The 12,748-nt window shown below is 38.7% G+C and overlaps 1 protein-coding gene across 1 annotated transcript in view; it reads right to left on the bottom strand.

Moving 5' to 3' along the window:
- LOC103264935 (receptor-type tyrosine-protein phosphatase gamma-like) overlaps positions 1-12,748 on the bottom strand; it is a 713,831-nt gene that overhangs the window by 202,866 nt on the left and 498,217 nt on the right. Inside the window, 1 exon segment of the mRNA XM_008062632.2 lies at positions 5,711-5,806. Coding sequence (XP_008060823.2) covers positions 5,711-5,806 — 96 coding nt within the window.

The following is a 12,748-nucleotide window of genomic DNA, read 5'->3' as shown; positions in this document are numbered from 1 at the left end:
CACTCACCTCAGCCTCCAAAGGCGCGGGATTACAGGCTGAGCCACCGAGCCCGGCTAAATTTCTTTATTTAAAAAGTCTTTAAAATAAAATTTCCCTCTCCCCCGTCCTCCTATACCTTCCAGAGGGCTGCCAGTCCAAAGATGATTTGTATGAACTAGAAAAAGGTGGTCCTTGTTTCCATATTACTACCATGTGTGGAAAATTGTAATAAATATCCACTCACCAGTGTCTACGAAGCGAGTGACCCTTCTAGAGTTGTGTGGGTTAAAATGTGCACAAGCATATATGGCTACCCTGATTCACTATGATCCTTCCTTCCTTCATTCATTTGTGCTCACACAAGTGCTCAGGGGAGACCTGGATCACCATCTTTCAGCACTGAGGTTGACCCTCAACTCTGTCTCTTACCAAAATATATCAGCTGCCATTCAAAGTTACTGAGGTCCAGGCTTGTTATCGTGTTAAGATTATGCTGATATCAACACACGGGTAAAACTGCTTGAAGATGGTGTTCCAATGGGAATGCACACTCCCTCCAAAACAGACACACAGCCACTAGGCAGATCTTGATTACTGCTATATCATCAAGACTTTTACTGTAAAACTTTCCATATTTAACTAAACAAGAAATTTGTAAACACTGTGTAGGTTCAATAAACCATGCCCATGGCCACAATAGGGCCGTGTACAAGCAACCTCTAGTCTAAGTCAATGTGGGTTCCTTGGCCAACCATGTGTCTGCTAGGTCTGTGCTTGTTTTGGTGTTTTTTTGACAACATTATAAACGTCATCATATCTAATCACAGCAAAGGCAGAGAGCAAGCCCAAATCACCCAGAATAGTAGGCACAGGCTGAGAAAAAAAGAAGGAATAGTGAAAAGCTGAAACTGTAAAAAGTATATCCTAGTATATGAAGTAAATCAGCATCCAGACTCCCAGCATCTCCACAGACCCGAGGCTTGCTGAGACCTGGGCTTGTGGGCCATTTCCATCATGCCACTCTAGATAGCAAACGTGGGTTTAGGAGCCCAAGACAGAATGCAGCCTGTGTGCAAGTGGAGGAGTTTCTCTGCTCACCTCCTTTCAGTTATTATAACATAGGATTGTGCTAGTGAGGTCCTGGAGGACAGGAGATTAGGTTTATTATGTTTAATGTAGCAACCAGTACCGTTCCTGGCATAAAATCAACACTGGATAGATGATAAATACTTCTTCAATACCAAAATGTAAGATGCCATGTTTAAATCTGGAAATATGTATCAAGAATTTTTTTCGCTACCATTCTGGGCAACATAGTGAGACGCCAACTCTACCCCTCTCGGCCCCTCAAAAAAATTAGTCAGGCATGGTGGTATGTGCCTGTAGTTCTAGCTACTCCAGAGGCTAAAGCAGGAGGATTGCCTGAACTCAGGAGGTTGAGGCTGTGGTAAGCAATGAGCATGCCACTACACTCTAGCCTGAGTGACAGAGTGAGACCCTGACTTAAAAAAAAAAAGAGATTTATTTTATTAGTATGGGGATAAATATCAAATTTATCATCTTTATAGAATGATTCAAAATATAAAAATCTCAAAATATGACTTCTAACTAGGTTGCCAAACTAAAATAACAATAAAACTTTACTCTTTGCATTGAATGACACAGTAGGAACCCAAGAGTACAAAATACACAAGTGGACTTATAAGAAAGACAAAGGAAGCAGCCCAATACGCTGCTACCTAAGTAAAAATCTGGGGAGCTAAGTGTGGTGACTCACACCTATAATCCCAGTTATTCAGGAGGTTGAGGCAGGAGGATCATTGAGCCCAGGGTTTGAGGTTACAAACAGCTATGATTGTACTGCTGCACTCCAGCCTGGGTGTCAGAACAAGACCCCATCTTTAAAAACAAAACAAAAACTTCTGTTCCATTTTGTATTATCTGCCCTCTACTTAATGTCTATAGATAAGTAAACCAAAAGTTAGAACAGAACCTAACAAGCGAAATATACATTACATTTCTTTATATGTGACCTAGTAGTTATGTCCTTAAAATACTTTAAAAATTCAAACCCTAGATTTCACAGTGAGGTATTTTGCAGATTTGCACACCAATGTATCTTGCCTGCCTAAAATTCTAATTGGTCTTATATTTAACAAGCATTTATAGAGTTGAAAAAATACAAAGTGTTTGAGCACTTTCTATTTGTTCACAGCATTCTGTGAACTAGTCCTTCCAGTACTCATAAAAACGTTTACATTTTTCATTTTCCCCTAAGAAAGGTGCTCTATAAAGTAGGACCTGTTTGGTCTGGGCATAGGTAAGCATGACAGCGGAGACCTGAGTAGATTTGATGGTATGACTACAAGAGCAACATGTTCTCACTCATAAGCAGACCTTGAACAATTATCATAATACTACAAGAAAGGGATTGGCAGTAGTGGGAAACTGCCAAGGGAGGAGGGGATGGGATTGGCAGTTAAGGAAAACTGCCAGGAGAGGGAGGGGCACACTTCATCAACAAGGGTACCTGCATAATGAACATTTGTATACCTAACCCTGATTTGTACCCCACATCTTTAAAACAAAAATAAATAAATAAATACAAACTACAGGAGCAGAGGCCCAGCTAGATGAAAAGCAGCATACCAAGGGAACAATGATAGAAAATAAGGACTCAGTCAGGTAGGTGGGAATAATTTAATAGCAGTTTATGTGACCTCAGTGTTGTCAAAAGCAAGCCAGTCATGGATTAGGAGTAGAAGGGATCCAGCCAGAACCTAAGTCATCTGTCAAGAGGGCAGTGCCCAGAAGTCACTCTATGAAAAAGATACCTGCACACGTATGTTTTATCGCAGCATTTTTCACAATAGCAAGAACCTGGAATCAAACATGCTGTCCATCAAAAGAGGACTGGATTAAAAAAATGTGGTACATATACATGGTGGAATACTATGTAGCCATAAAAAAGAACAAAATCATGAATTTCGCAGCAACCTGGGTGGAACTAGAGTCTATAATACTGAGTGACCTCTCACAGAAACAAAGATCTGAGTATCACATGTTCTCACTCATATAGTGGACCTTGAACATCTATCGTAATACTATAAGAAAAGGATTGACAGTGGTGGGAAACTATGGGAGGGAGGGAGGGGGAGGGATTAACGGTAGTAAAATCTCTCTGGGGATGGGGAGATACCCCTTATCAACAAGGGTGCCTGAACGAAACATATTTGTATACTTAACCCTTAACTGTACCCCACAATACCAAAATAAAAAATATTGATTAATTAAAAAAGAGAAACAAACAAACAAACAAAAAATACATCTGATCTTGAAAAGAAGATACATACATCATGTGGTCTCCATCCCATAGGAAGAGATAGATGGCTATAGATGCACATTACTTGGCATTTTTCAAGATTCTCCTATGTGCAAGGAGCCATTTTAGAGACTTCATTTAATTACCACCACAATCTTCATGATGTATTGATTGCTATCCCCATTTTACAGATAAAGATAATGAGGTTGGAAAGTTTAAAGAAAGAACTCACGTTATGCAGCTGTTAAGCAGAAGACATGGGATTCCAAAGCAAGTTTTTACTCCAATTAGCAAGTTCTTAAAGCATTGTGCTCTTAAAACATTGTGTGATTCATGAAAAGTAATCAGGGAAAAGAGATGTGTTGAGGAAAAATGGGCAGATAAGGCCAAAACATCGGGTAAAGAGACAGCTTCCAAAATATCTGACCTTGAGCCACAGTAAATAATGTACATTATATTATAATCCGGCACACACCCAATATGCATTACTGCATATAAATAGTTTTTTGAAAGTTCTATAGGCTGGGCTCAATGGCTTATCCCATAATCCCAGCACTTTGGGAAACCAAGGAGAGTGGATGGCCTGAGCCCATGGGTTCGAGACCAGCCCGGGCAACTTGTCTCTACAATAAATCAACCTTGTCTCTACAATAAATCGAAAATTAGCCAGGCGCTATAGCACACCCCTGTAATTCCAGCTTCCTGGAAGGCTGAGGCAGAAGGATCACCGGAGCTCAGCAGGTCGATGATGGGGTAGCCGTGAATGTGCCACAGAGACTCCAGTTCAAAAAAAAAAAAAATAAGTTCTATAAAAAGATTTACCCTTAGTGAGTGTGTGATACATTCTAATACTTTCTGATTTTTGTGTATTTTACATTGTTCTATTTCATAATTTTTAAAATGCGGATCAGAACTCACTGAAATGATTTCGTGGCCTGATAGTAGGTTGGAATCCACTTTGAAAACTAGTATCATAATCAACACTTATGACCGCTGTTCTTACAGTTTCTGACATTAGTAGAATATTCAACTTCTCAAGTTTTCATATATAATCTCGCATTTAAGCCTTCATCCAAGAAAAGGGAAAAAGGGTAGTTAAGAGGAAGAGATAAACAACAGAAAGAATTGCCAATCAAGTGTCGCCCACTAAAAAGGGTGGTGAAATTAATATATTCCAAACAACAGTGGCACTATCACAATATCAATTACTTTTTTTCAAAAACGCTTATGCAAAAAAGAGTAAGTGTTAGAGTCTCACTCCATTACCCAGGCTGGAGTATAGTGGCATGCTCATGGCTACCCCAAGCATCGACTTGCTGGGCTCAGGTGATCCTTCCACCTCAGCCTTCCAAGTAGCCGGAATCACAAGAGTGCACTACCATAACTGGCTAATTTTTTGATTTATCGTAGAGATGAGGTCTTGTCAAGTTGCCCAGGCTGCTCTTGAACCCATGGGCTCAGGCAATCTGCTCACCTCGGCCAACCAAAGTGCTGGAATTATAGGCTTGAGCCATAGTGCCTGGCCAAAAAGACAGATGTTAAAGGCCTATGTTGGATAAGGCTCTGATGTCTTTAATTTTCCTTTAGTTGTCAAAAAGGCATCATTTTTCAACAGTGACTCACTAGTAAAAGGAAAACCTCTATGTCATCTTTAGGCAAATTTTAAGACTCACATGCTTACTACTCAGGTTACCTTTCACACACAAGAAAACACCATGGTCTGCTATAGGCAACTTGGTGAAGGCACTCGCTGACCAACATCACTTTAATTTGATTTGACTTATTAAAAAGCCTGGACAGCACTGTCTATGAAAGAATGCAAGGTTAGGCTTCAACGTGCAGAAACAACACTGAGCTATAAATGTTCATCAACACAATCACTCTAAAAGAGAGGAAGGAAGGATGGGAGTTCATAAATGTACTAACTTAGAAATAGTCTCAACAAAAACTTTAGTTACCATGGGGATTTCTGAGAAGGAAAGAAAAAGGGGTCTCTTTAGGAAAGTGACTGATGCTATTTATTAATCTACTTGCAAGAAAAGTCAAATTTTAAAGTAGCTCCAAAGAAAACTACCTTTTTTTGTATGTATCAGTCTCTTAATATGCCGAAAGAACCTGTTCAGAACGCTTCAGCAGCAAAGTAACTTAGATGATAAATGTGTTCTTCAATCTGTGCACCAGTCAAGTAGCAATAAAATCAGAATAATTCATGCAAAAATTTTCATTATGTTTCTAAACATACTTATTTACATTTTAAATCACACATTAGACAATATGAAATATCTTTCATTTAGACAGGTGTGAACTAGAAAACAGATGCATTCATTAAACATAGAACAATTCAGCAAATTAAAAAAAAATACTCAAAGAAATCTCTGGTTGAAGTACTTCAGCCACTGTTAGCTTACTTGAAAAAATATGGCCATGGCTCCGATTATTCTGTTCTCAGAAATTGCAGTTTGAAAGCTGTCAAAGTCATCTGGATTGTAAAAGAAAATCTGCATCTGTAAAAGAACGATTAAACAATGTATTAGGAAAAATTTCAAACATACACAACTTGAGAGAATAGTACAATGAACCCATATTCTCCACTCTAAGATTTTGTCAAATGTATTCATCTATCCGTATTTTTCTTTTGCGAAAGTATTTTGAGAACAAACCCAGACATCGTGTCATTTCACCCCTACTTTCTTCAGAATGTATCTCATTTTTCTCATATAACTACAATGCATTCATGTCACTCAAAATAAATAACATCAATGCCTTCTTATTACCTAATACCCAGATCATGGTGAAATTTCTTTTAAAAAGCACAATTTAATGGAATTACATTCCTTAAAGTTAAAAATTAAGCCTGTGAGATTCAGTCCACATGTTAAAATTATAAACATTTAAATGGGCACATTTTTATAAACAATACTAACTATGAGATTTTGAAGGGGTACCTCAGTAGCTTTGAGAAATTGCCCAAATGATATATTTCAGTGAATTTATAAAGAAATATAATGGAAATTTTGATGATGATGATAATGCTTCACATTTTACAGTTTCCATGAACCATCCCATACATTATTTCACTTAATCCTTTTAACAGTCCCTGTAAAAGTAGGACAGAAATTATCATACTGTAATAGATGAGGAAAAAGCGCTTCAGAAATTTGACGTCTACTTGCCTAAGTTTTACACAAGAAAGTCTAAAATCAAGGTGCTCTCGTTTCAACCTTAAACACCTGCTCTTCTATTGGGCTAGAGATTCTTATCCAAAAAGCAGAACACAGATAAATCAACTTAAAATCCTTATTTTAATGTTTGAGCACACCTTGATATTTAAAAAGATTCAGAGAACAAAAATGGACCACAGGATATCTCCAGGAGACTCCAAATGTGATCAAAAGAACAGATCTGATTCCTGTTCCAGCTTCTGCATTTACTTGCCTGTGAGACCTCTGGCAATTTATCTTCTGAGTATCTGCATAACACAGTAGACATGAGAACATGTATAAAAGCAAATATTTCTACTTGGTTTGGTGGTTGTGGGGATCAAATAAGTCAATGTAGTATATAACATGTAGCACCATGCTGAGACCTCATCACAGTTCAACAAAGAGCTGCCATCATCATCTTTTTTTTTTTTGAGTTGGAGTCTCACTCTGTCGCCCAGACTGGAGTACAGTGGCCGCTCCCGGTCACCGCAGCCTCGACCTGCTGGGCTCCAGCGATCCTTCCGCCTCAGCCTTCCGAGTAGCTGGAATTACAGGTACGCGCGACCACGCCCGGCTGATTTTTTGATTTATTGTAGAGATGAGGTCTCGCCAAGTTGCCCAGGCGGGTCTCGAACCCGCAGGCTCAGGCAATACACTCACCTCAGCCTCCCAAAGGCACGGGATTACAGGCTGAGCCACCGAGCCTGGTTCGTCGTCGTCTTTTAAGGTTAACATTTGGCAGGCCTCTTACAATTTCTAGTCAGGGTATGATTCCACTGAATTTTCTAGAACGACTCTGTTCCTTACAGAAAATCTAATCTCCTTTGTCATTAGATCTCTTTCATGACCTCTATTTCTCCACTTTTCCAAATGGCATGAAGCTATTTTCTGTAATGGATGGAACAACCACACCCCAGACAGAGTTTGGAGATTTAACATTGAACAATAAACTCCCAGCAGGCAAAGCTAAATCAGAGTGACAAGTTGAAGTATAGGTCAAAGGTAAACATGTTCTGATGACTGAATTCACCAAGATGTTAAGAACATGATGGCATTTCTTTTCTGGAAGGTGTAATCAGGTAGCCCAAATCAGAGCACTTCCTAGGAAAACTCAGGTACCTAAGTGGATAGGAGAAGGATGGCTAGATTCTTTTGAAGGATTTTCTCTCTTACAGAGAATTATTTTCCCTAAGACTGTGAATTCACATCGATTCCGGCAACATTTTACAAATGCACTGCCTTAAAGTTTGGACAGCTTTAGACATCATGAATTTTCACTGAGAAAAATCCATTCAATGAGGTACAGATTAGAACAGTTTAATATTGGGTGAATTGCTTTGGGTACAATGCTGCTAACCCAAGAAAGAAACTCCACACAAGTATATTCAGAAAATTACACTTCACTTTCCTTTTAAAACTCAAGCCCTCAAATTAAGTAAGTTCACAGAAGGCTTTCTTATACTTCAGTCCATGAGCAGGGGCGGCATTGTTTAATGCATCAACCAAATAGTGTGTGATCCAAAATACTTTAAGACTGCTTCAAGGGCATTTTCATTTACGACTGGGTAAGAAAATGCATTTTTAGAAAATGTGTTTGAGTCATGGCTCCACCCATCTGGATAATAAAATGTCTCATAAAGAGAACGGTAGCACAGGTCTGAAATATCAATTTTCCTTGCTATTTCTCTCAAGTTGTAGTCTACTGAATTATGGTAATGTTTGAAGTGCTGTAAAATATAAGATTAAATAAGCAGATGAAGTCTTGCTGAGTGAACAGGACTTCAACATTTGTGTTGTTGCCAGTGATGTCCAAGTTTGGACAGAGACTAGAAACTTATTTCCCAAATGCAGATGTTTAGGGTGGCTACCATCAACCTTCTGTTTTTACACACAAAGCCATATCCAGAGCCCTCACTTCAGCATTCCCTGAAGTGCATTCTTTCTAAGACTATGCATCAAGTGATGCTTACTGTATAGCAATCCCCCATATGAAAAAACATGTATAAATAGGCTAAATAAAAGATCTGGAAAATCTGGCAATAAAAAGATCTATTAACTGTCTCCAATCTCCTTTACCCAGTATCCCCAATTATTTATATTTCACCCTATTTGTCCTCTCTATGTATGTACAAAAACAGAATTTTTTTTCTCAACCATTTGGGAGCAAGTAGGAAATAATATGCACCTTTACCACTGGATATTAAGAGTGCAATTTCTAAGAAAAAGGTCATTTCTGAACATAATCACAGGATAAATATTAAAATTAGCAAACTTCATGTTAATATAGTACTATTATCTAAGTCACAGTCCATTTTCAAATTCTGGCAAGTGACCACATAAAGTCCATTACAGATTACAGTCTGGTTCTCAGTCCAGGATCCAATCTAGGGTCAAATTTTGCATTTAGTTGTCATATCTCTTTCTACTGACCTCTCCCATGACCCCCACTTTCATCTGGAAAGCCTCTGTCTTTCTTTAATTCTTTCACAGAATTTAGGTCCATTTCATGGTTCCTCATTATTTGATTGAGGTGATGCATTCTGGACAGATTACCACAGCAGTAGTATTGTGCTCTCAGTGCCATGCATCAGGAGGCACATTATATGGGTTTATCCTGATATTGGGGGTGTTTATCTTGATCCCTTGGCTAAGATGATGTCGGCTAGGCTTCTCTACTCTAAAGTTATTAATTTTCCTTTCATAATTACAAACTATCTTGTGGGAAGGTAGTTTGAGATAACATAAATATCCTGTTCCTTGTCTAACTCTGACTCACAAGTTTTAGTATCTAGTGATGACTTTCTAACTCTACCACCATTCCTGCTATGTTCATTAATAGTATTCTACAGTAAGAAATAGCTTTCCCTTCTCCACCATTTATTTGTTGGTTTATTTATATCCATATGGACTAATTTATTTTTGTTTCTACTTTATTCAATCCATTATTATATTCCACTACTAACTTTTTTTTTTTTTGAGTTAGAGTCTCAGTGTCGCCCAGGCTGGAGTGCCACTGCAGCCTCGACCTGCTGGGCTCGCGTGATCCTTCTGCCTCAGCCTTCCAAGTAGCTGGAGCTATAAGCATGCGCCACCATGCATGGCTAATTTTTTTATTTATTGTAAAAATGAGGTCTTGTCAAGTTGCCTAGGCTGCTCTTGAACCCTGAACACAGGTAATCCTCTCAGCTCCACCCCCTAAAGTGCTGGGATTACAGGCTTGAGCCACTGAACCCAGCCAACTAACATTATTTTGATGTGCAGACTGTCCCAGGTTTGCTCAGTAGGAGATCCTTCAAAAGAATTTCTCTGTGCTTCTGCCATGATCCTATCATTTAAAAAAAAATTCAGCACCTCCTTATTATCAGGCACAGACGTTTGGGGTTCATCTTGTATTTTCCTTGACACAGCCCTAGAATTGACTATTTTCTGAATAAGCCCTTGTTCCTTTTAATAGAAAATGTTACTTCAAAGACCTAATAAGTTTAGCTCTATATTTTCCAAATATGTTTGAGAATAGAATACTCCGGTTCTTCAAGAAAACTACACAGTTTAAGGATTGGTGAGTCTTATTCTAACCAAGACTTGCTTTTGCAAGGGAAGGAAAGCTTGATCATCTTTGTAAAAAATGGATGTGCTTAAATCTTGAAGTGTTCCGTGAGATATATATGCCTGTCCAAGCACAGAAACAAACTATATGAAGCTCAACACCACTGATAGACTATGTGCACTGAGGCATGATCATGGCGCCAGTTCTGCCAAATATTCCAAAGTCATGAGCAAGAATCATTGACCTGAGTGGCCATTCAACTCTACCTTATGGAATGACTTGACTGGAACACGCTCCAGGTCTTTCTCTAGCCAGACCAAGGTGATAGATAACCTCGAGTATCGCATAGCATACTTTGACATTTGGAAAGTGGAATTAGACGGAAAAACAAGTCATATTAAAAGCATCACCATCAACTGGGGAAGCATATCCTAAGATACAAATATGGCAAATCCTGCATGAGTAGCAACACTATCAACTAAGAGAGGGAGGCGAAGTGGGCACTGTGGATACAGGGCTGACACCAGTCAACGTGCCACTTTTGTAGGATACTAGCATTATAGATGCAAAGTCACAGAAAAAAGCCCACTTAGCTTCCCTTTATTCTGCCTTGTGCAATTTTTTTCCCTTATGTTTAACATTACTCTAGTTGCAATTTGATTTTTAAAATATAAATACGCCTAGTTTCTAATATGCTAACTTGAATACATAGAAAGCAACAATTCTGAAAATCGGAGCATTTTATATCATGACTAATGTTGTTCAAATATTAATTATTAATATAAAATTATTAATCATATTAACATTTTCCAAACATGAGTGCCTACTGTATGCCAGGTACTGTACTATCATAAGTCAACATTCAGTGAAGTGCCAGGCTCGGTGGCTCAGCCTGTAATCCCACGCCTTTGGGAGGCTGAGGTGAGTGGATTGCCTGAGCCCGCGGGTTCGAGACCCGCCTGGGCAGTGAGACCTCATCTCTACAATAAAATAAAAAACAATCAGCTGGGCATGGTAGTGCATGCCTGTAATTCTGGCTACTTGGAAGGCTGAGGCAGAAGGATCGCCGAAGCCCAGCAGGTCAAGGCTGCGGTGGCCAGGAGCGGCCACTGCACTCCAGTCTGGGCGACAGAGTGAGACTCCAACTCAAAAAAAAACCAAAAAAAACCCCAAAAAACAAAAACATTCAGTGAAGTAAGTACTACCATGATCCTCATTTTACAAATAAAAAAGCTAAAGATTTCCAAAATTCATAATTTCAAAACTTACAAATCTTTTAAGGAAGTAAAGTGGGGTTCAGATAGAAGAAACTGTCTTTCTAATCCCAGAGTTCAAGGTCTTAATCATCGTGCTTCCTTCCAACTGGCAAGAATTTTTTTTTTAATGTCTATTCTGTGTAAGGCACCATGACTGATGAAGACACAGTCTGTACTTAGGAAAACTAAAATATCATTAATGAGACAAGGTTAACTTTGTTTTTGAATGCCAAAGCTGAGTAAGTACATCACAAAAAAGCATAAGGCAATGAATGGCTCATGGTCAAGTGAGAAATATATTACACAAATACTAAATTAATACAGGCAATGGGAGAGAGGGCGCATTTTTTTTTTTTGAAGGTGAACTTTCTATTCTCTAATGTTATAGCTGTGCACCTAAGTCAGCTCTCAGGCCACTGTTACAAGGGAGGCAAGAAGAAATGACCCTAACACTAGGTGGAAGATCCAACAGTAAATTCTATGAAGATTTAGAAAGCTCTAAATTTTATTTTCTCTCAAAAAACATCTATTTCTTTTACATGCCCCCCACATATGGCCCAAGAAAAAAAAACATGATGAATTAAGTAAGGAAACAGTAAGCAGATAGTTCAGAGAAGAGACAGTCTACTGGGACATTCAGTAGACATTTCCAGGATACTGTAGAGGAATTTTTAATAGAGTGGAAGAACACACAGGCAAAATCTATAGACAAGAACAGATGGAGATGAGACATAAACAGGATGAGATAAAGAGGGTAACTAAAAAGGCAACAGCAGAATTTAAAAATCACATCAGAGGTAGCGGACAACAGAACTGAAGAGGTAGAAATGTATTTTTCTAATTATGTTTGGCGTTAATCTGTCATAAGCCAGTTGGGTATGTGATGGACAAGAAAGAGTTGTCTAAGAATAAAAATGTTAAGTGAGGCAGGGCATGGTGGCTCATGCCTGTAATCTCAGTACTTTGGGAGGCCAAGGCAGGAGGATTGCTTGAGCTCAGGAGTTCTAGACCAGCCTAGGCAACCTCATCTCTACAAATATAAAATAAATAAATAAGCCGAGCATGGTGGTGCATGCCTGTAGTCCAAGCTACTTGGGAGGCTGAGGCAAAAGGATTGCCTGGGCCCAGAAAACTGAGGCTGCAGTGAACCATGATTGTGCCACTGCACTCCCACCGGAGCCACAGAGTGAGATTTCAACATAAAAAAAAAAAAAAAAAAAGAGGGAAGTAAAGGCAAAGTAAATATCCAAACATTTAATCTGTTGATTCCACTTTTTTGGTGATTTGCATACAATGATACCAGAATTAAGATTTTTATAAAGTAATTGCTTAATCTAACCTGGTTTTAAAATTATTTTGCAACTTAGCTACTAAACCAGAATGCACACACTCAACACATTATGGCCTAACTATTCCTGCCATGACCACAAAAAGGTACGC

This window comes from Carlito syrichta, unplaced genomic scaffold (genome assembly GCF_000164805.1).
Source record: "Carlito syrichta isolate Samal-C Ts95f unplaced genomic scaffold, Tarsius_syrichta-2.0.1 Scaffold305773, whole genome shotgun sequence".
NCBI classification, from domain to species: Eukaryota; Metazoa; Chordata; class Mammalia; order Primates; family Tarsiidae; genus Carlito; species Carlito syrichta.
The sequence above is the reverse complement of the archived record's forward strand: the minus strand, read 5'-3'. Positions and strand labels throughout refer to the sequence as shown.